At 48.0% G+C, this 24,022-nt stretch overlaps 1 protein-coding gene across 1 annotated transcript; it reads left to right on the top strand.

Moving 5' to 3' along the window:
- Window positions 1-12,631: 12,631 nt before the first annotated feature.
- On the top strand, window positions 12,632-23,257 carry BORCS7 (BLOC-1 related complex subunit 7). Its single transcript, XM_004616311.2, has 5 exons — window positions 12,632-12,818; window positions 17,459-17,521; window positions 17,646-17,689; window positions 18,958-18,978; window positions 21,178-23,257. The coding sequence occupies exons 1-5, from the start codon at window positions 12,681-12,683 to the stop codon at window positions 21,227-21,229; spliced, it is 318 nt and encodes a 105-aa protein (XP_004616368.1). The 5' UTR covers window positions 12,632-12,680; the 3' UTR covers window positions 21,230-23,257.
- Window positions 23,258-24,022: the final 765 nt, after the last annotated feature.

Below are 24,022 nucleotides of genomic sequence, written 5' to 3'. Positions count from 1 at the left end.
TCATCTTTTCAGCCCCCAAATCATCTTTTTTTTTTTTTTGCTTTTTGGGTCACACTCGGCAATGCACAGGGGTTACTCCTGGCTCTGCACTCAGGAATTACCCCTGTTGGTGTTTAGGGGACCATATGGGATGCTGGGATTTGAACCCGGGTCGGCCGCGTGCAAGGCAAACGCCCTACCTGCTGTACTATCGCTCCAGCCCCCCCAAATCATCTTAAGGGCGCAATTCTGTAATAGTAGAGACTCAGAGTGCCACGAGTCTAACCAATCACCACTATCAGCTCCCAACGCTCTTCCGTTCATTACTACAAACAGGAAGCATTCTTTTTTTGGTCACACCCAGCAATGCACAGGGGTCACTCCTGGCTCATGCACTCAGGAATTACCCCTGGCGGTGCTCAGGGGACAATATGGGATGCTGGGATTCGAACCCAGGTCGGCTGCGTGCAAGGCAAACGCCCTACCCGCTGTGCTATCGCTCCAGCCCCCAGAAAGCATTCTTATTAAATAATCATTGCTGGGCCAGAGAGATTCTCCAAGTGTTGAGGCGCGTGTGGCAGACTCCCGTTTTATCACCGGCACCACATGGAGTGAAGTGTAGTCCTGGAGGCCCTGAACACTCTGCGATTCCAGGGGGACACAGGGTCAGCACCACCTCCTCGGGCCCTTGCACTGAGCTGCTGTTCTGGTTGGTGAGGAATTGCTGGGAGACACCTTCTCCCCACACCTAATTCAGAAGTAAAAAGGAGTCACTTCTCTTTCCCTCAAACCTTGAATCTTCTTTCGACTCCTCTCTCTTTGCCTCTTCTCTTTTCTGCCACAGCCGGCAGTGCTCAGGGCTTACTCCTGGTTCTGTGCTCAGGAATCACTCCTGGTGTGACTGGGGAACCATATGTGGAGCCAGAGATTGCACCCGGGTCAGCAGAAAGTAAGACACTCACCTTACCCCCTGCACTATTCAAAAGCCTGTTTATTTATTTCTTTAATTTTTTAAATTTTATTTTATAAGTTAGTTCACAATATTTGATAGCATTTAATATTCAAACACCCATCCCACCACCATTACACCTTCCCACCACCAAATTCGGGATGTTTCCATCCCAAGCCCCAAGCCCTGTCCCAAAACACAACCGAAAGAATATATTTTGCATTGTCTGTTGAAGAACTGCTGAACATGCTTACAAAAAGTGTTCATATAGGGGGGCTGGAGACATAGCACAGCGGGTAGGGTGTTTGCCTTGCACGCAACCGACCTGGGTTCAAATCCCAGCATCCCATATGGTCCCCTGAGCATGGCCAGGGGTAATTCCTGAGTACAGAGCCAGGAGTAACCCCTGTGCAATGTCGGGTGTGACCCAAAAAGCAAAAAAAAAAAAAGTGTTCATATAGGAAACAGTGTGCAGATTGTTCTATTTGGGCAGGAGCCATTAATACATTCTTTAGGATATCACTAACATGTTAAAGTTTGGGTGATGTGAGCTTTGGGATATATATCTGAAAATATGTATATATGCATATATATATTTCCCTCTATGACTTGTTGCCTACTGTCTGAACCCCATCAAATATGTTGTGGTAATTATGGAGAATAACAGCTCCTTCAGCTGTTAAGCAACAACAATTGGCAACAAATAGGCCATGAACTCTGCCTCCTGAAGCTTCTTAGCTGACTATCGTTGGTGTCATCCCATGATAGGTAATAGAGAATTATGTGCCCAACACATCTGATTAACAGTAAATATGGCATGAATATAAATGGGCTTAAGAGACTGTGGGAATTGAGTTGCTTCTGAAGGAGGAGAAGCAAGACTATGCCCTTCTGCTGAGCAGCTGGGTTCAGGCACAGGACTCACCTGGCAGTGAGATTGGAGAGGTAAATTAGAGTTGTTTGGGAAAGGTGCTGCTGAATGAAGTCATATGTTAGGAAAGAGGAGCTCTCCAGACACTCGGGCATGGCTTAGTTGTCTGGGGCACCCTGGAGTGGAGTGGGTAGCCCAGAGCCCACCAAACAGCCCTGGCAGCTGAAAGCTCCCACACTCCAAAATCACTGCCAAGACCCCGGTTGGACTCCACTCCCTCAGGCCGAGCCTCATCCAGAAATAAATCAACTGAGAACTTCAGGTATGCAGGTTTTGTGATTGAAACCACAGGTTATCACCAAGTCATGCTCGGCTACCTCCCCAACCCCATTTCCCTAAACTTCCAGTCAAAAAGTAAAGTCCCTGTACTTTCCTATACTTCTGCAGTCACGCAAACTACCCCAAAGCTGCCACCCACTTAAAAATTTAACTCCACTCCAGGGGTGGAGTGATAGCACAGCGGGTAGGGCGTTTGCCTTGCACTCGGCCGACCCAGGTTCAAATCCCAGCATCCCATATGGTCCCCTGAGAACCGCCAGGGGTGATTCCTGAGTGCATGAGCCAGGAGTGACCCCTGTGCATTGCTGGGTGTGACCCAAAAAGCAAAAAAAAAATTAACTCCACTCCATTAAAAATTTCAGACTTCATGGAGCAACGTCACAAACTCTGCAACTCTGATAAACCAGTAGTAGCACACCAGATTGGACGGGATGTAATTAGGAAGCAATCAATCTCAATTAACAAAATATAAATACAGAAGTAAGGAACCAGCAGAGGAACCCAGGTGTGTAAGATCCGGGGCTGAGATCTCCAAGCCTGCTTGAATTGGGACTGGGCCTTCTCCACCCAGACCTCCCATTTTCCAGTAGTTGGCAGCCACACCCGCAAACTGTCCCCGGCACTGTGTAATCCCATCAATGGCCAAGATCCAGAGACTAAAACAACGCTCCCGGAAGTGCGCAGCTACATTCGTGGCCTCGAGACCGCTTATAGCCTAGTTCTCCCTCTCAGAGAACCTGGCAAGGTACCGAGAGCATCCAGCCTGCACAGCAGGGCCTGGCAAGCTCTCTGTGGTGTATTCGATATGCCAAATACAGTAACAATGATGGGTCTCATTCCCCTTACCCTGAAAGAGCCTCCAATGCAGCACTGCTGGGAAGAATGAGTAGAGAGGCTGCTAAAATCTCAGGGCTAGGATGAATGGAGACTTTACTGGTGCCTGCTCGAGCAAATCAATGATCAATGGCATGACAGTGACAGTGGGTAGGGAGAGTCCTATGATGTGTCGAGTGACCGCCAGTCCAGGAATATGTTCACTCATATGTGAGGTTCGGCCTAAGCATGTGGGGAGCGGCCTGGAGCGTGGTGGCGGTTGGGTTGTGGAGGTTGGCTGCCGCGGCTGGGACCCTTGGGGCGGGGCGGGCTCTCACCCGCCCCCCTATGGGGCGCCACGAGTGAAAACAGCCTGGTGCAGAGTCTGGTGGCATGAAAAGCCTGTTTATTTCGCTGGGGTATATCCCTAGGAGTGAAATTTCTGGATAGTCTAGTAGTTGTTTCTCTAACGTTTTCTTTGTGGGGAGCAAGTAATGTTCAGGGGCCTTCAGTCGCTCCTGGGATAGTCACCCAGCCAGGTCAGGTGGCTCGGTCAGATGGTCCTGGTGTCAGCACACTGCTCTGGCCAGCACTGCGCAGGGACCATGGGTGCTGCGGGCCGAACGCAAGCTCTTGTGTAGGCCAGGCGCATGCCCCTATCCTCGGCTCCCTAACTTGCTTGGTTCATCTGGGGGTAGTGCTTGGGGGTCGCTCCCAGTAGCTGCAGAGAGACCTGCACTAACATGCGCTCCCCCCCCCCCCCCAGGCCCTGTCTCTCCAGCACTTCTGTTTGTTTGGTTTTGGGGTCATACCTAGGTGCAAAGAAGGCAGGGAACAGCTCTGACTGTGCGCAGGGCTGATGCCTGGCTCTGTGCTCAGAGATTACTCGGGGCTGGCTCAGGAGACCACATGGGGTGCTGGCTGTGCGCAAGGCCAGACCCTACCTGCTGTACCTTCTCCCTCAAGTCCAAACCTTTAGAGTGTTTGTTTCCTCCACGGTAACACACGGGTAGTAAGAAAACATCCTGTTCAGAATGGCAGTGTTAGTGAGGTAACACATGACTCACGCAAAGGTTGCCTGGCATGTAACTAACCCTCATTTGATATTGGCCCTTACCAGGGATTATCGCCAAAGGGCTTTCTCTTAGCAGTAGGTCCTCCTGGTGGACAAAGTTCGCATTACAGAAACTTGTAGTTGCTCAATTAACATTTATCAGCGGGTGACCTGATTGATTGTCACCAGATGGAGCCACAGCCCCAAAAGAGAGAACAGCTCTGGCGTGTGCTCAGAGGAATAAGCAAGACTGCCCGAGCAATACTGCCCGAGCGAGGTCCTCAGAGGAGGGAGGTGGAAGTGATGCCCGCCTTTGGAGTGCTCATGGAGAGGTCAGCCGGGGTCTTCCAGAAGAACAGTGCCCACAAGGCCTGGCCAGCTAGACTGCTTGGGAGGGTCCCTTATTTCAGTGGCTCAAGTGTGGTTCATGAGGCAACCCTGTGAACTGGCACTATGGGTGGGATGGTCCGAGATGCCTTCAGGAAGGAAGGGGGACTTGAGCAAGGGCATGAAGGCCAGGGAGGAGAGTGGACAGAGGTGTTGCAGGGGGGGAGATAGGGTCCCCGGAAGGGAGAGCGACCGAGTCAGATGTGGAGGATGGTGAGGGCCAGATGCAGATGCAATGGGTGTGCGGGGGCTTCCCTGACAAGCGCAACCCGTTAGGCTCTGGAACCTGACGGGGAAGGAATGCCAAGGCGCTCCTGAGAGTTCTGAAGCAGGTTGGCCCCAGAGTGGTCACAGGGACAAAGGAGGTTTGAGCTGAGGGGAACACACAGGGACTGTGAAATCATCCACTTTTCTGTTTGCAATCAGGAAAAACTTACGGAATTGATCGTTGGTGACACAGTGCTCGACAGCCAGCGCTTAACTTTTATTTTTTAATTTTAATGTAGTATTGCTATTTGGGCTGGAGTGATGGCACAGTGGTTAGGCATTCGCCTTTCATGCGGCTGACCTGAGTTCGATTCCTCCGCCCCTCTTGGAGAAGCCGGCAAGCTACCGAGAGTATCAAGCCTGCACGGCAGAGCCTGGCAAGCTACCCGTGCGTATTGGATTATGCCAAAAACAGTAACAATAAGTGTCTCAATGAGAGACGTTACTGGTGCCCGCTCAAACAAATCGATGAGCAACCGGATGAAAATGACAGTGACTGCTATTTATTCAGCCATTGATTAAGCTGATTGAATTGGGCATGAACTCCACATACTTAAAATTTTTTTTTAATTGGATATCTGTGAGATATACCATTACAAAGCTGTTCAGTCAATGGATTTCAGTTATACAATGATCCAGCATCCATCCCTCCACCAGTGTACACCTCCCACCACCAATGTCCCCAATTTCCCTGTGACTATCCCTCAACACCCCATCCTCCCGCCCTCTAGGGGAGGCACTTTCCTTCTTCTCTCTCTCTTCTTTTCCTTTTGTGTCTTATGGTTTGCAATTCAGGGGCTAAGAGGTCATGTTGCTTGTTCAGGGCATTTGGTATTTTTATCTGGACAGTAAGGCTGAAGTAGCTTTTCAATTGGGTGGCAGCTTTGAGGTGTGGATGCGACTGCTGAGGCTTCACGGGGAGCTGGGGCGAGGTAGCCCATCCCTCCCCTGAGAAAGCCTGGAGATTTCAGTCACAAAACCTGCATACCTGAATTTGCAGCAGATGATGTCTTGGTGAGATCCGTCCTGAGACAGTGGAGTCAGGCGAGGGGTATGGCCATATGGCAGTGATTTTGGATTGTGGGAGCAAACCAGCTCTTAGCTTTTGTCTACTCACTGCCCAGTTGTGCCAGAGAAATTGTTTGTTTTTGTTCTGGGGACATACCTGGCTCAGCGCTTACTCTTGGCTCTGTGACCCATTGAGGTGAGCTGTGAGTATGGGGAAATTGTTGTGACTGTGGGCATATAATATAGATATATACAATAGACAATTTTCACAGACGATAGACTCATAGTGAATCATAAAGAAATGCCTTTTAAGACAACTCTTTTGCCTACGTATAATTTTACCATTTATTAGAAATGAAAGCAAATTTTAAATGCTCTTGAGATGATATCCTTGTTGATTTTACATGAAGAAATAAATCTTGGCTAAATAGGTGATACTGCAGGGCATAGATCACCATTAACATTTTTCAGATTTGGTTGATGTTTTGATTTTATCATCATCAGTGTGTAGTCCAAAATGACAAAAATGATGCTGGTAATTATGTCCTATCTGAAATTAAATTTTTTTAAACAATTTTTATTGAGGTACTGGGCTCACAGCACTGTTAATCATACTTTTTCTTTTTCTTTTTGGTTCTGGACCACACCCAACGATGCTCAGAGCTTACTCCTGACTCTGCTCCCATGGATCACTCCTGGCAGGGCTCGGGGGACCATATGTGGTGCCAGGAATCAGACCTGGGTCTGTCTTGTGCAACGCAAGTGCCCTGCTAACAATCTCTGGCCCCTTGTTAATCAGACTTTCCATGTGTATATTATTCTAACACTACACCCAACACCAGAGACCCTGCTTTTCTCCATCATCCCCATGTAAGCTTCGTTCTATAGACAGTATCTTCTGTTTGATGACTTGAAGCATTTGTTCTTCCCTTACTCTGTTTCTTTGTTATTCCATATTTAGAATAGACTTCTCTCTCTTTACTTTTCTCTCTCCTTTCTCCTTCTCTCTCTCTCTCTCTCTCTCTCTCTTTTGCTTTTTGGGTCACACCCAGCGATGGTCAGGGGTTACTTCTGGATTTGCACTCAAGAATCACTCCTGGCAGTGCTCAGGGGACCATGTGGGATACTGGGAGTCAAACCCAGGTCGGCTGCGTGCAAGGCAAACGCCCTACCCACTGTGTTATTGCTCCAGACCCTTTCTCTCTCTTAATTGTGGAGGTGGTGACACAGAAACATGTAGCTGAATATAGCTAATCTGGAATTATGTAAAATTGCAAGTTACTCATAAATTGATTAAGTAATCTTTTTCAAAAGACAACTCTTTTCTTTCTTTCTTTCTTTCTTTCTTTCTTTCTTTCTTTCTTTCTTTCTTTCTTTCTTTCTTTCTTTCTTTCTTTCTTTCTTTCTTTCTTTCTTTCTTTCTTTCTTTTTGGGTCACACCCTGCGATGCACAGGGGTTACTCCTGGCTCATGCACTCAGGAATCACCCCTGCCGGTGCTCAGGGGACCATATGGGATGCTGGGATTTGAACCAAGGTCGACCGCGTTCAAGGCAAACGCCCTACCCACTGTGCTATTGCTCCAGTCCCAAGGAGAGTGTTTTAAGCCTTGTACTTCTCCCAATTCTTGGAAAAGTGATTTGAATGGCTTCTGCCTTTTCTTTTTCAACCAGACTTCTTGGAGGCACCACATTGTAGACATTTGTTTCTTCATCTTTTTTCTTTGTATAGGATAACATAGCCTCAGGTAGTTTAGGTTTATTTGGGTTGTCCCCATCACAGTGCTCTCATTCCTCTGTGTTTATTTGTAACTTCTTTCTTTGTTCTCTGTTTGATGTGGGCCCCACGGGTGACTTATGTGAAGCAGGGAGGAGAAAGGCGGTCACTTTCTCCCCAACCGCCTCTATCACCCAGGACCCAGGGTTATTGGGTTCTTGTCTCACTCGAAGAAAAGAATTTCAGGAGTAGACAAGCAGTGAAGTTCATCATCATCATCATCATCCCGTGGATCGTCGAATTTCTCAAGTGGTCTCAGTAACGTCTCCATTCTTCCAAGCCCTGAGATTTCAGAAGCCTTTCTCAACTCGTCCTTCCAACGATGCTGTGCTGGAGCCTCTTACAGCGTCAGGGGAATGAGACCCAGCTTGTTACTGGTTTTGGAATATTAATACACCATGGGGACCTTGAGAGGCTCTCCCATGTGGGCAAGAAACTCCCAGTACTTTGCCAGATTCTCCCAGAGGGAGAAGTAGGTTATAAGATATCGTGCGGTTGCAAAGTGGCTGTGTGCTTCCAGGAGTTTGCTTTTAGTCTCTGGAAGCTAGCCATTGACAGGATTACATGGCGCCAGGGGCAGTCCCTGGGTGTGACTGCCTAGCTACTGGGAAATGGGAAATCTGGGCGGAGCAGGCCCAGTCTCAATCCGAGCAGCCTTGGAGGTCTCAGCCCTTACTTCCTAGCACCCCCCAAAGCAGGACCCACACACCTGGGTTCCTCTGCCGGTTTCTTCATGCGTGAGACTCGTCTGAACGTGTGGAGAGGGGCCTTGAGCATGGCTGTGGCTAGGCTCCAGAGGTCTTCAGCCGACGGGAGCTCTGCTCCGGGTGGGGAGGGAAGCTGGAGCCCATCCCCTCCGAGGAGGCCCCAGGGAAGACAGCCAGGCACTCGGGCAAGAGACTCTCTGCAGCAGTGAAGTTAACAGATTTTATTTAGAGGTTTTTGAGGGAAGGAGGAAGGGATAAGTGGGAAAGAGAATAGTAAGAATAACGCGCTCAAGAGAGAACGCGGGCTTCTCCAAGGGTGGAGAGAGCTCTACACACATCCTAGCACTGGACACAAAAACATGAGAGTACACATCTCAAGAAGGGAGATGCAGGTGACACATGTGCTCGGGTGACACGTGCTCAGGCAACATATGTGCTTGACCACGTGGGCACAAGCAGCACAGGGGCTCAGGCAGCATATGAGCGCCCTCCCTTTGTTCAAGGTGTCTTTTATAGGGTTTCTTCAACCTGCCCCCACGTGGGGCTTTTTTCCAGGTAAAAGTTCGCTGCTAAGGAAGTTACCAGGGAGGTTGGGAGTGGTGATGGCCTTCTTTGGGGAACTTCCTGGGGAGGGGTCCATTATCCTCAGGATCTGCTGATGGCCTTTTCTGGGGAGACTTTGATAATCTAAGTTTCATTGCCAAGGGCCTTTCCCTCTCTACCTGCCTACATCATGTTGACTTGTAGATATTGTTTTTTCTTCTCCTTGAGTCCATTGCATAGTTTATTCAGAGCCAAGATCTTCTGTATGGGCACAGGAAGACTTGTAGCAAATGCTATGCTTTTGAAACCTGGGAGTCATTTGACTCTACATGATATTTTCCTCCTGGACATCTGTTCTCTCGACCTAAGCCTCAGTTGCCCTTACTTCCTAGCACCCCCAAAAGCAGGGTCCCGACGAGGAATGGGACGGACCCAGGGCAAGCGGTATTATGTGCTACACTGGCATCGAGATGGGCCTGGCCAAAGTGCCTAATGCTTAACTATAAGTTAAGAGGTTGGTCATGGACAAATGCTGTCATGATCCAAAACGTAATACCTAGATTCGGACCCTGCTAGGGTTAGGAATGATCAATCTGCCCTGAGTGCTGTAGTCTGAGTCTGTGGCAAGATATTGGCGGGAGAGCTGCCCTACAAGCCTCAATGTATCTCTTACTGTGTCCACACAAAATAACTAGTATTAAGATGTTGATGGAGTTCTAAGACTGAGGAAAAGTAAAAAACACCTTAAGAGGTATTTTGTGCAGGTGGTCAGGAAGGGCTTTGGAATACCTCTAGGTGGTGTTTTCTGTGAACCTGGTGGGCCCTCAGGAAGGGCTTTCTTCTGTTGATTTTGCTACTAGACTGGGTGTGGCCCAGAGGTCAAGGTGGGGAGAGAGAGAGGGGCGGGATGGGGGGGGGGGAAGAGATGAGGGAAGTAGGGAGGAGAATCCAGAGACCCAGAGAGTGGGGATGGAGAAATGAGGAGCTAGGAAGGAAGAGTGCAAGAGATGAGAGGGACAAAAGACTGAATAAATGGAAACTAACCAGCAACCAGCTTGGTCTCCGTTCCTTCGCCCGCCCAACGCTATCGACCTCCCCGGGGGTGGGGGAAGCAGCTACCGAATGTGAGCAGAGACATAGAGCACTGCTGCCACCTGCCCCTTTTTGTGATTACACACTTTGAATCCTCATTGCAATTTGACCTTTGGCCTCAGTCCACGTGGAATGGCCATTATTAAAGTCAGCAATGACTGCATATTGCTAAATCCTTTGGGAAACCCTCTCACCAAAACTCCCTGTTGGTTGGGGTGGGGAAATAGGGAAGAGGTAAGGCTCTTGCCTCGCTACACTGTTGGTGGCCGTTTGGCTCTCTGTCAACAACATCAAGGATGACACCAGGGTCACTCCTGAGAGAAGAACCTGGACAAGGCCCCGAGCCCTGACAGGTGTCACCCACCCTTTTTTTGGCTGCAGAAACAATCTCTCTTGGCATTATAGATTGTTTTGACCTACTTGAACTCCTCTACAAAGAAATCTCACACAGTTCTTGCTGTGATTGTCTCTCCTCTTCTTGCTCGTACAGTCTCAGGCATGTCAAGGTTCTTTAGGGGCCCGTCCTTGGCTCTTCTCCATGGACATTCTCCTCGACTTTATCTTTCCCCCACAAGGTTTTAATTGCCAATAAAGCCTCAAGGTTTTATTACCAATATCTGGCCTCTAACAAAGAGGAACTGTTCTTGACCGGTAGAGAATTTGGAAATGAAGGACTCCACTGACGATGTCCGATGTCCATAACTGTTGCCTCCACGCATCTGACTTCACCCTGAGTGTCTGCTCTTGACCTTTCAGACCCTGCCCGGGCCAGGAGACCAGGCTACGGGGGAATCAGTTCTCAGCTGGGCTGATTAAGCTAACCAGATGCTTTCTTTTTTGGTCTGTGGCTTAATCAGTGATGGTGGGCTTGCCTCAGACACTGACTTCACACCCCAAAAGGCAGCTCCTTTGCCGATTCATCCTTGTTGATCAGGGTTACATCTGTCACGGCAGAGTTGAAAAATTGGAGTCATTTAACAAAGTGTTTTCAGGGCCCTGGGGGGAAAAAAATCACTGGGCTGGAGTGCCTGCTTTGCAGGCAGGAGGCCTGACTTCTATCCATGGTCTCCAGAATATCCCTGGGAGCAACCCCCTGGGCAACTCAATGTGATCTGCCCCTGAGCACCACCAGGGCTGGTCCCCAAACAAAACAAACATTAAAAAAAATATTATTATTATTTGATGTGGTGGAGTTTGGGCCACCACAGTGGTGCTCAGGGCTATTTGAGGTTCTGTGCTCATAAATGAGCCCTCCCAGTGCTCAGGGGACCATATGGATTGACAGGGCTTGGAACCTGGGTCAGCGAGCATGCAAGTTAAGTGCCTTAACTACTGTATTATCTCTTCATCTCTTAGTGCTTTCGGGAATTGAACCTGGGTTGGCTGTGTGCAAGACAAGATCTCTTTTTTTTTTTTTTTTTGCTTTTTGGGTCACACCTGGCTATGCACAGGGGTTACTCCTGGCTCTGCACTCAGGAATCACTCCTGGCGGTGCGCAGGGGACCATATGGGATGCTGAGATTTGAACCCGGGTTGGCCGCGTGCAAGGCAAATGCCCTACCCGCTGTGCTATCGCTCCAGCCCCTCTTTTTTTTTTTTTAAGGGGCCAGACCCATGCTGTGGCTCCCAGGGCTGCCAGCAGGTGCTCAGGAGAAGGAGCACACATGCCAGGATTGAACTCAGGTTGTGTTCCACTGCTTGCTGTGGTGCTGTTTTACCAATGTGTCCTTTTTGTGCCACATTCAGCTGTGCTCAGGGCTCAGGCGACCATATGCTGTACCAGGAACAAACCAGGTTGACTGCAAGTAATTGCTGCTGTACTATCTTCCTTGCTGTACTATCTTGTTTACTGTATCTTGCTTACTATCTTGTTCTGGCTCCTGCCATTTTTCCCCCTAAAGATAAACACCTTATACGCATGACTCAAGAAAACAAAAGAGAAATGGATAACTGAACAGCAACAACAACAAATCCTGATGAATCAGACTCCACACAAATGTAAAGCTGCCTGGAGAAATTCATTGTTAAGACAATGAAAAGGGGCCAGAATGACAGTATATCAGGTCAGCTTGCCTTGCACGCAGCTGCCTGGGGTTGGCACCCCACAGTGTGCCTAGCCCTACTAGGAGAGATCTCTAAGCAGAGTCAGGAGTAAGCCCTGTGCACTTTCTGTTGTGGCCCCCCCAACAAAATAAAACACACACACACACACACACACACACACACACACACACACACAAGAAACAAAAACCCCAAAGCAACCTGCCTTGGGCCTCTCAAAGCACAGTTCTATCCCCTTGTGCTATGTTGGGCCCAAAGCTGGCGGCACAGCTGTCTAAGACTCCAGTGTTTGCATATGACTTTTGTCAATAGTTGGCTCTGGTGACAAGCTTGATCAGCCGAGGCGTTTCTCGGAAAGAAGGATCGAAACTCACTTATTTCTATGTGCTTAGCGTAGAGCAATGACTAAGTAGTTAGTGAAATGTTTGTTAAAGCTCAACTGCACGACCTTGATTAATTCCCTTTGTATACTTTTATGCAATGAAACCCCAGAGGTAGTTAAATGACTGAACCGGGATTCTCTTCCAGGCCTCTGACTCTCGGCCCCGGGATGACTAAAACTGTCCCTCTATCCTCTCCAGCGACGTTTATCTGGACCTGTATCTTCCCTCACGATGTCAATCAACTGAGTCTTTGGAACGAATTTCAAGTTAGCAAGGCGCAAACTCCGTTACGCGCATGCGTCCTCTCTCTTTGCCCATAGCAGGAATGAAAAAAAAAAAAAACATAACAAAAAACCCAAACAAGTCGAAGCTGTCGCTGCCTTCCGCCCTGCGGCTCTTTTGGCCCCTGCGCCTCGCCGTCGCGGGAGCGGAGGCGGTTCCTAGCCGAGGCGATGGCGACGGGGGCGCCGGACTCGCAAGCGCGCTTCGGTCAGTCCGTGAAGGGGCTCCTCACGGAGAAGGTGAACACCTGTGGCACTGACGTGATCGCGCTCACGAAGCAGGTGTTGAAGGGCTCGCGGAGCTCGGAGGTGAGCTGCGCGCGGCCTCTCCCGGCCCCATCGTCCGGGCGCTTCCTCGTCCCGCGGGGCCGTGGGAAGGGCGTCGCGTTGCATCCTGGGAATTGGAGGCTGCGAAACCGGCTTGCGGAGTGGAGCGTTCGTCCGCGCCGGGCGCGAGTTGCATTCTGGGAAGTGTAGTCTTCAGGGGTGGTGGTGGGGGCGTGGGGAGGGAAGGGGAGGGGGAGAGGGGGTAAGCCAAGGGAGTCGGTGATTTCAAGCAGAGACCACGGAAGGACGGGGTCCTAATCAGTCCCTAACCTGATTCTCGTGGTTCTTCCTAGTAAACGAACGCCTGTGCTTCTTGGCTCCCAAGTTTCGCGTGCTTTTAACGTCCCAGATTCCATACACTTTGGGGAGGGTTTTGAGGCCACAGTTATTGGTATTTCAGGGTGTAATTCTCAGGGTGGGTAGGGAGGTGCAGGGGAGAAAAGGTTCTTCATGGCAAAGCCTGGACTCAGTCCTTTGAACTACCTACTGGACCCTGCTTACCCTATTATTTTCTCACTCGCCCTTCTGGTCACAATTTTGGTCATTCTGTTTCTTGGATTACTTTGCTCCTTTGCTTTAAAAAAAGAGCAATGGACAGCACTGTTTACAATAGCCAGAATCTGGAAAAAACCCGAATGCCCCAGAACGGATGACTGGTTGAGGAAACTTTGGTACATCTATACAATGGAATACTATGCAGCTGTTAGAAAAAAGGAGGTCAAGAATTTTGTAGTCAAGTGGATGGGCATGAAAAGTTTCATGCTGAGTGAAATGAGTCAGAAAGAGAGAGACAGACATAGAAAGATTGCACTCATCTATGGTATATAGAATAACAGAGTGGGAGACTAACACCCAAGAACTGTAGAAATAAGTACCAGGAGGTTGACTCCATGGCTTCGAGGCTGGCCTCACGTTCCGGGGAAAGGTCAACTCAGAGAAGCGATCACCAACTACATTGTAGTCGAAGGCCATGTGGGGGAAGGGAGTTGCGGGCTGAATGAGGGCTAGAGACTGAGCACAGCGGCCACTCAACACCTTTATTGCAAACCACAACAGCTAATTAGAGAGAGAGAACAGAAGGGAATGCCTTGCCACAGTGGCAGGGTGGGGTGGGGGGGAGATGGGATTGGGGAGGGTGGGAGGGACACTGGGTTTACGGGTGGTGGAGAATGGGCACTGGTGAAGGGATGGGTTCCCAAACTTTGTATGAGGGAAGTATAAGCACAAAAGTGTATAAATCTGTAACTGTACCCTCACGGTGATTCTCTAATTAAAAATAAATAAATTAAAAAAAAAAAAGAGCAATGGAAAGCTAAACCAAAAGCAAATAAAAAAATATCTATGCATGAGAGAACAAGAGGGGGCAGGAGAGGCCAGGGATGGAGGTCTTATTTATTATTTCGACTTAAGAAATATGCAAAGCCTTATTTATTTTAAAGCTTAAATTCAAAAGAAAATGAAATAAAAGTTGCCTTGGAGAGAGAAATTGGGGGATCGTTAACAGTTCCCCTTTTCGCCTAGAATCTTTGATGTGAGGAGAGGGTGCAAAGTTGGCGGCGCACATGTAACAGTAGCTGCATAGCTGGCCTTAAAGTCTGTCGGAAACAGGGCACACATTCTACTTTGGATTACTAACTTAAACAGAAATGGAAGCTCTTTCCTATAGCTACAGAAACTATTTCTAAAGCCTCACTCATAAGATTTTAAAACCGGTGTCAACTTGGTGGAAGCGGGTGGGTGTATAGTTTCCTCGTGGCTAGAGAAGGCCCTGGCGGCTCTCCCTCTCCCTGCCTGGGTTCTGTGGTCTCGGGCCGCTCCCCCACCCGGGGTGGCCCAGGTCATGGGGCAGATGGAGGAGGAAGCGAGGGCCAAGCCGGGTGATAACCAGTTGCCAGTTATTCCATTCTCTCCACACGCCTGTCCCAGTCTCACTAAGCCCCCCATTCTAGTCTCACACTGCCCGTCATTCCTGTCTCCTCCTGTCTCCCCTGCTCATCTCTCCACGCTCCATCTAGCAGCCTGGGCTCTCTCTCTCTCCATGCACCTGCTCCTCATTCTTCTCCTACATTCTTCTCCCTCTGTCCCTCTTGCTAGTCTCTCCGCGCTCCATCTTGCTTCCCTGCTCTCTCTCATCTCTCTCCAACTTTCTCATCTCTCTCCAACTCCCCAGCACTGCAGGATAGATGCAACACCCTGGCTGGTAGCAAAATCCACATAAGAAAGCACTTCCTGACAGCCCATCAGGCTCAAGGGTTGAAACCACCGAGGGGTGTTCCTCTTCTCCTTAGTTCAATAACTTAATCAACATCTTAATTAACATCTCAATTCTACTTCTAAATATTAGTTATTTTGTATGAACACAGTAAGAGATAGATCCATTGAGCTTGTAGGGTGGCTCTCCTGGGAACATCTTGCCAAGACTCAGACTACAGTGCTCAGGCTGGATTAATCTTTGCTAACCCTAGCAGGGTTTGATTCTAGCTCTTACTTTTTGGATCGTGACAACATTTGTCCATGACTGTGCTTTTAACTTATAGTTAAGCATTATGACACTTTGGCCAGGCCCATTTCCATGCCAGGGTAGCATATAGCTCACATCTTGCCCTGAGTCCATCAAGTCCCTCGTCCAGACCCAGCTTTTGGGGTGCTAGGAAGTAAAGGCAACTGAGGCTTAAGTCAAGAGAACAGATGTCCAGGAGGAAAATATCATTCAGTCAGTTAACTCCCAAGCAACAAAAGCACAGCATTAACTGTCTTCTTGTGTCACTACAAAAAAGGACATTGCTCTGAGTTAACTATGCAAAGGACTTAAGGAGAAGAGAAAAACAATATTTACAAGTCAACAGAGCACAAAGAAGTTAGAAGTAAACGCAGAGGAATGGGAGCACTGTGAGGGGAGTAACCTAATAAACTTAAGCTCCCTGTGGCAAGGCAGAAGGGACAAACCAATGTTATGCTACAGGTGGGCACATCTCGCCATGCTCAGGGCTTTCTCCTGGCTCTGTGCTCAAGGATCACTTTTGGTGGGACTAGAGGGTGCAGCCCAGGCATGGAACCCGGGTTGGCCATGTTCAAGGCAAGCACTCTGCCCGCATGCTTTGTCTCTGGTCCTTCTGCTGTTGATTTCTTCTTGCCTCTGTGCTGACTCCAGTACTGCTGAGTCACAGGTGCCTGGGTGCCCGGGTAAGTCAGAGCTTTGATTTCTTCTTGCCTCTGTGCTGACTCCAGTACTGCTGAGTCACAGGTGCCCGGGTGCCCGGGTAAGTCAGAGCTTTTGATTTCTTCTTGCCTCTGTGCTGACTCCAGTACTGCTGAGTCACAGGTGCCCGGGTAAGTCAGAGCTTTGATTTCTTCTTGCCTCTGTGCTGACTCCAGTACTGCTGAGTCACAGGTGCCCGGGTAAGTCAGAGCTTTGATTTCTTCTTGCCTCTGTGCTGACTCCAGTACTGCTGAGTCACAGGTACCCGAGTAAATCAGAGCTTTGATTTCTTCTTGCCTCTGTGCTGACTCCAGTACTGCTGAGTCACAGGTGCCCGAGTAAATCAGAGGGCAGTGACCGGTATCTGTGAAATCATTCATATCTGCTTAGTGTGCTATAGAGATACGTCAAAGCCCTGGACACATGCCTTACATGTGGTAGACTCAAGTTTGATCCCCACCACCACCAGGTCCTGGGGTTTATCCCCAAACCCCTTAACACCTGTTCCCCTTCCCCCGCACCCTGCAAATATGCTTCCACACTTCTCACTTGGAAGACAGCTTTGTCTTCCAAGCTGTCCTTCATGATGCTTCCCAGCCCTCTTCAACTCTGTCTCTCATTCGTTTTTCTTTTTCTTTTTTTTTTTTGCTTTTGGGTCACACCTGGCGATGCACAGGGGTTACTCCTGGCTCTGCACTCAGGAACTACCCCTGGCGGTGCTCAGGGGACCATATGGGATGCTGGGATTTGAACCCAGGTTGGCCGCAGGCAAGGCAAACGCCCTACCCACTGTGCTATTGCTCCAGCCCCTCCATTTCTTTGTAACTTACTAATTTTGGGATCATGCCTTGTGTGCTGGGGGTACTCTTGACTCACTGCTCTAGGCTCAGTGCTGGGTAGCAGTGGGGAGTCATTCTGGGAGGTGCTTAGGGACCTTTTAGTGCTGGGGATCAAACCCAGGTCTCCCACATGCAAAGCATGCCCTTAGCTCTTTGAGCCCAGTCTCAGTCTCATTCCATTTCTACCCTAATTTCCACTGCTTCACTCCCCCCCAAACAGCCCCCAATCTCAGATTTTCCCAGAAAGAGTCCAAAGAGAGGCTGGCACTTGGTGTGGGGCCAAAGTGTCTTGCTGTCTTCCCTGGGCACCGGACAAGCAAGCGTGCCGTGTGGGCAGCAGCTCTGGAATGGGGGCGGTGGCTGGCGGGCAGAGGTTGTGTCCAGGCCAGAACTGCCACTGTCACACTGAAATGGATCCTGCAGGCGAACACACCGGAAGCCCTGCCCTGCGGCATTTTGAGAGTTTGCCGTGGGTGTGTGTGGGGTGGGGAGGAGGCGGCGCCGGTGGTGGGGTCTGAGACCACCTGGGGAGGGCTTAGAGGCTTGGAGACTTTGATGATCACCCTTTGGTTTGTGTCTTCCAGCTGCTGGGTCAGGCAGCTCGGAACATGGTGCTCCAGGAAGATGCCATCTTGCGCTCAGAAGACGTAAGACCGAATTCCTTTGTGCTTTGGCTTCTCTAAAATGTGCCGCGTTTGCATTTTAGGAAGCATTTTAGGAAGGAGGAATGTTCTGTCTCACTGCTTGTTCTCTGCGTTTCTTTGAATTTAGAGCTTAAGGAAGATGTCCATAATCACCACCCATCTTCAGTACCAGTGAGTATATGTGCTCCCTGCAGTGCGTCCTTGCGTGGAAGTCCTCCCCTCTCCCCCGCCCCAACGCCCCCGCGGCTTGCTGCCCCTGTGCTTTAGCTCCGTTTTTGGGGGGGCGGCCAGGTGGGGAGGGCCATGGATGGTTTCCCCCTGGGAGAGAGGCCCACGAGGGCTGGAGCGCCGGGACTCATCCCTGGACTGCTTGTTCCCACTAAGCACAGCCCAAGTGACCTCTGAGCTGGGAGTAGCTCCCAGGTAACACTGGGTGACAGTGCTGAAGACGCTGGGGCGGGATGGTAGACCTCTGCCTTCAGACTGCGTTTCAGTGGACCTCTGCCTTCCTGAGGTCTCTCATCGGGAGAGACCGGAAACCCACTCAGGGCCAAGGCCGCACCAGGACAGGGCATGCAGAGTGTTTGGCACCCAGGAGGCACCGAGTCAGCGTTTTTTACTGTGCTCAGGTCTCTTCAGGGGCATCTGCTCTTTCACGGGGGCACAAGGGCCGCAGTCCCCCATGTAACATCATAGCTTGGGATGAAACCCACCAGGAAAGTTGGGAATATATAGGTCCCTTCTCCATTATCATTTTGGATAAAATCATAATTTAATCAGCTTGTCAATAATTTAATCAATATGTCATCATATATCTGAGGTAGCAGTTTTCTACTTATATACCTGTTAGGAAAGTTTTGATTCAGGGGCAGAATGATAGTATAAATCAGGAGTATGGATAGATCAGGATAGACCAGGAATAATCCCTGAGTCCCTGAGCACAGAGCCAGGAGTGAGCCCTGAGCACTGCCAGGTATGGCCCAAAAACTGGGGTGGGGGGGGAAGGAAAGGAAAAATTTGATTCAGAATGTAACTCTTGACATATCTGGGGATTTGACTCCTGCACGAGATCTGGGTTTAATCCCAGGCACTGCAGTAAACTAGAATTAATAAATGGCTTGGTTGTATGCCTATCAGTATGCACCCATTGACTCTCTAAGCCCAGACTGTCTTTGATCCCTGAGTGTAGTGTGTTGGGCCGTATTTATTAACTCTGATAAAGTGTTATTGCAGTTTGGGTTTAGAGTCCATTGTTTAGCATCTCTCCGCTCAGATACCGCACAGATTTAATAGCCAGGCTCAGGGCACGATAGACAGGTGTACAGAATGTGGCATAAGCTGGAACTTTGTTCTGCCTCTCTATCACTGGCTGTAAATAGCTTCTGCTAGTTTATTGAGTTTTTCTCTGTTTGATTTTCCTCTTTCCTTTTCTGATTTAGGCAAGAAGCTATTCAGAAAAAGTAAGTAAACTCAAAAAGGTAGGGAAGGGGGGCCGGAGCGATAGCACAGCAGGTAGGGCATTTGCCTTGCATGTGGCCGACCCGGGTTCGATCCCCAGCATCCCATATGGTCCCCCAAGCACTGCCAGGAGTAATTCCTGAGTGCAAAGCCAGGAGTAACCCCTGAGCATTGCAGGGTGTGACCCAAAAAGCAAAAAAAAAAAAAAAAAAAAAGGTAGGGAAGTAAGGGATCAACTCAAGTAGTCTAGGGGCAGTTGTGCTGCTTGGCCTGGGGTTGGTATAAAACCTTGGTTCATGTGTGCCCTTAAGTCGACTCATTCCCTGGGATAGTCATTGAGGATATAAAAAATAAAATACGTTTCGAGGGCTGGAGTGATAGCACAACGGGTAGGGTGTTTGCCTTGCATGCGGCCAACCCAGCTTCGATTCCCAGCATCCCATATGGTCCCCTGAACACCACCAGGGGTAGTTCCTGAGTGTAGAGCCAGGAGTAACCCCTGTGCATCGTCAGGTGTGACCCAAAGAGAAAAAAAAAAGAATAAAATACGTTTCAAAGACATGGAGGCCTGGATGTAGCACCACGGTACAGCACTTTCCTTGCATGTGTGAGGTCCTGACTTATTTATTTATTTATAATTTTTTTCAAAGAACTATTCATAGTTATTGATTATATTCAATATTTCAACTCCAATCTCACCACCATTACACCTTCCCACCACTTTTATTTCATGTTTTCCCACCCCCACCCAAGCCTCCCCCAAAGGCAGGTTCTAAATAATTTTATATTGCTTGTTTGGATAATTGACTAAAAATGATCCAAAAGGCTTCCTTAGAGGATAGTGTGTGAAAATTGTTGTATCTCATCTTGGAGCCATTAAGCCCCTGAATTAGAGATCATTAGCATGTTTTTAGAGTTTGAGTCTTGGGTGCTTATACATATGTACATATATATGTATATATATATTTTTTATCAAGATCGGTTGTCTTTACCTTATACCCTTTCACATGTGGCGTGCTACTCTTGGTATATCAGTAGCATAATTATATTAAATATCCTGGAATTCTGCAGTTTTTTCATAGGGTGTTAGAACAGGAGTTTATAAACAATTTTTTTTAACTGGATGGTGATTTTGGGGTCTGGAAGAATCTCTGCAGCATGCTGCTCTCTTCATTTGTGAGTCTGGATCATGGAGGGTTGCTGCTGCCGGGGTTCTTTTGGGGCAAGTGGAAGGATACACCTGTGCCCCCACTCTGAGGTGCCCGGTAAAAACAGCCTTGTGGGGCCTGGGGAGACCTCTCTGCAGCATGCTGCTCTCTTCCAAGATTCAGCTGTGAGTGCGGTCCTGACTTTGATCCCCAGCACTGTAAATAACAAGCAGATAAACCAACCAGCCCCTGCTCCCACCCCCAAAAAAAAAAATTAATCCACAAGGGGCCAAGGAGATAACTCAAATGGTTTTAGTGTGTCCTTGGCATGTGGGAATGCCTGGTTTGATCTCCAGGCATTGGGGGACTTGCATGGTCCCCAAGCACCACAGAGAGTGATCCCTGAAGCCTGAAAACCCAATATTTAAAAAAGAAAACAAAGGCCAGCAGTAAGTAAAAGCTTTCTGAAAGTGGTGAAGTAGTGAGATTAAGGAATAGAAAACCTTTTATGCTGGGAATATTTATTAAGTAAAATAAGTGTCCCAAGTCTTTAAATAATTTTGTTGGGTTTGGTTTGATTTGGTTTTTGGGCCACATCTGGCAGTGCGCAAGGCTTACTCCTGACTCTTTGCTCAGGGATCATTCCTGACAGTGCTTGGGGACTATATTCAGTGCTGGAGATTGAACTGATGTCGGCCTTAATCAAGGCAAGCGTCTGAACCCTGCTCTATTTCTCTGCCCCCCCCCCTTTTTTTCAGTACATTAAATCTGTCCCTTGCAAGAGTGTTTATAAACCTTTACAAGCCTTTTCCTTTCCTTGCTGAGCCATGGATTGAGTCTATATCTCACAGATGCCAGTCAACTTTGGTATGCTGAGCAACCCCCAGGCCCTACAAACTGTTTTCCTCAAAGTTTAAGCAGCCATAGGATCCTAATGGACCAATATAAGTTTCAACATAGCTGTAACATTCTTAGCATTAGAGTACAAGTAGATTATACAGAGAGATGTCTTCTCAGTTCATGTAAAATCTTTTGCTCTATTCTGACTTCTAGTGTTGAGCAGTCATCGGATCTCCAGGACCAGTTGAATCATCTGTTAAAGTAAAACGGCAGATCAAGGACAGAGATGCTTCAGGCCTTGGTTGTGAAGGCTCGACCTCTTACAGTCCCATGCTGTGTGTTGCTTTCTTCTGCCTTCTTCAGAGTTTTAAGTAGACAAGATTTGTGATGATGTATAGTTTCTTCTGAAAGAAGTTAGGTACTTCTTTTTCTTTTTTTTTCCTTTTTTTTTGGGTCACACCCAGTGATGCTCAGGGTTACTCCTGGCTCTGCGCTCAGGAATTATTCCTGGCAGTGCTTAGGGGACCACATGGGATGCTGGACCCAGGTTGGCCAAGTGTGTGCCTGATAAGCACCCCACCCACTGTACTATCTTACTGTATCTTTTTATGCTTTTTTTTATTATTAGTTTTTGGATTTTGGGCCACACTTAGCAGCGTTCAGTCCTGGCACTGCTTAGGATACCAGATATGGTGCCAGGGGTTGAGTCTGGGCTGACTGTTGGTAAGGTGAGTGCCTTACCTGCTGTACTGTCTCTCGGGCCCCTTATTGGATGTTTTAAGTGGTTTTGCTATTTCGCTGTGAACGCAAAATTAAAAGATAACTGCATGCTACAGCTGAGCAGCAGCCCCCACCCTAGACTGATTCTTTTTTTTTTTTTTCTTTTTGGGTCACACCCGGCGATGCACAGGGGTTACTCCTGGCTCTGCACTCAGGAATTACTCCTGGCGGTGCTCAGGGGACCATATGGGATGCTGGGATTCGAACCCGGGTCGGCTGCGTGCAAGGCAAACACCCTACCCGCTGTGCTATCACTCCAGCCCCACCTAGACTGATTAAGCAAACATTGAGTAATGTTTTACCTGCACCAGTTAAAATTTAGTAATGTTTCATTGTGAACATACAAGAAGGATCAATGGTCTCTCCACAGACTTTGCCCTTTCTCATCCTTCTACAGGATGAGTTTAACCTCACAAGCACTTGGTACTCCTGGTTGTTTGTTTGTTTGTTTGTTTCATTTGTTTGTTTTTAAATTTCTAACCTGTCAAAGAAATAGACTTGCTCTCTTCATTGTAGCAAAGTTCCAAAGAAAAATTAGTCAAATGATACTATATTTGGCCAGCTGCAGTCCCTACCTTGACCTACATTCCTGGGGGATGTTGTGAATCATGATTAACTGGCCTTGGATTCATTTTGTAATTCTGCTATTCATCAGCAAGTTTACTTGGATGATAAGTGCCAAGACAGTTGAATGATAGCGATTGCAAGGGTTGGGCCATGGCTAAAACATTGTGTTTGTAGACAAGAAGCCCCTTTACTAAATGGCATTGCCATGGTCACTTACATAGCTGAACGTTGTTGACGTTTTATTTATTTTTAAATAGAAAGTTTACTGGAGAGTAGAAAGGAAAGGAAATTCCCCAAGCAGGAGGGGACTTGGTCTAGGACTAAGTTCTTCATTGTTTGGTTTTAAAATGAGATTCTATCCTGTTCAGATTCAGTTTACTTAATGAGGGGCTGGAAGAAAGTTAACTTTAAAAAATGCTGTTTCCCCTAAAAGAAAAAGACTCTTAAAGCCAGATCTATTCTATATACTCCTAACGTATAGAAAAGGATAGTACGATATCCAGTTCATTTGCCCAAGTGTGTGTTTCATTAAAAAAAAAAAAAGTGAGGGGGCTAGAGCAATAGCACAGCGGGTAGGGCGTTTGCCTTGCATGTGGCCGACCTGGGTTCGATTCCCCAGCATCCCGTATGGTTCCCTGAGCACCGCCAGGAGTAATTCCTGAGTGCATGAGCCAGGAGTAACCCCTGTGCATTGCCGGGTGTGACCCAAAAAGAAAAAAAAAAAAAAAAAAAAAGAGGACTTGCATGCAAGGACCCAGCCTTCGTTTGTAGCATTACTTGGTCACCTAAGTGCAGAGCTGGGAGCAGTTCCTGGGCACTGCCAGGGGTGACCCTAAAACAAAAACCAGAACAAGAGGAAAAAAGAAAATAAGATGGCACAAGGCTACATAGAAGATTCTTTTCTGTACCTATAGGTGAAAAATCCTAATAAAGTCTTTAAAAACACTATTTTTAGCATTACTAAAATAATTCCATAAGTACATGCTTGACAGCAGCTGCAAAACACAGTTCATTACTAGGAAATAATGAACTGCCACTAATTTACATCGAAAAACCACGTTTGAAACAATTCACCATCTGTACTTTTGGTTGGTTGGTTGGTTGGTTGGTTATTTGTTTTGGGGCCACAGCTGACTGTGAGTAGGGCTTACTCCTGACTCTGTGCTTGAGAGACTGTTTGGGGAACCGGGTGAGCAAGGAAAGTGGCTTAACCTCAGTAGTATCTCTCCAGCCCCTGTTCCTCTCCTATTTAATTTCTGTTTTTAACTCACACTTCAGAATGTTTCGAAGAGCCAGGCAGGAGAAATAGTCCTGTGGGTAGGGAACTTGCCTTGCATGTTGCTGACAGGGGTTCAATACCTGGCACAACACAAGGTCCCCCGAGCAAAATGAACATAACCCACACATTTTTTTGCTCCATAATTGAAATTTCAAAAGACCTTTTCAGTGATAATTTCTTTCTCTTTGGAAAAGACATTTTTATTGAAACCATGAGATACGCAGTTACAAATTGGTTCATGATTGGGTTTCAGTTATACAATGTTCCATCATCTGTCCATTCACCAGTGTACATTTCCTACCACCGGTGTCCCCAGTTTTCCTCCGGCCACCCCTCTCTAAAACTATTTTTATTTTTATTTTTTTATTATTATTATTATTATTTTTTTTGCTTTTTGGGTCACACCCAGCGATGCTCAGGGGTTACTCCTGG

Source organism: Sorex araneus, chromosome 11, assembly GCF_027595985.1.
Source record: "Sorex araneus isolate mSorAra2 chromosome 11, mSorAra2.pri, whole genome shotgun sequence".
In the NCBI taxonomy this organism is placed as follows: Eukaryota; Metazoa; Chordata; class Mammalia; order Eulipotyphla; family Soricidae; genus Sorex; species Sorex araneus.
Note: the sequence above shows the minus strand (reverse complement) of the source record. Positions and strands in the feature narration are given on the sequence as shown.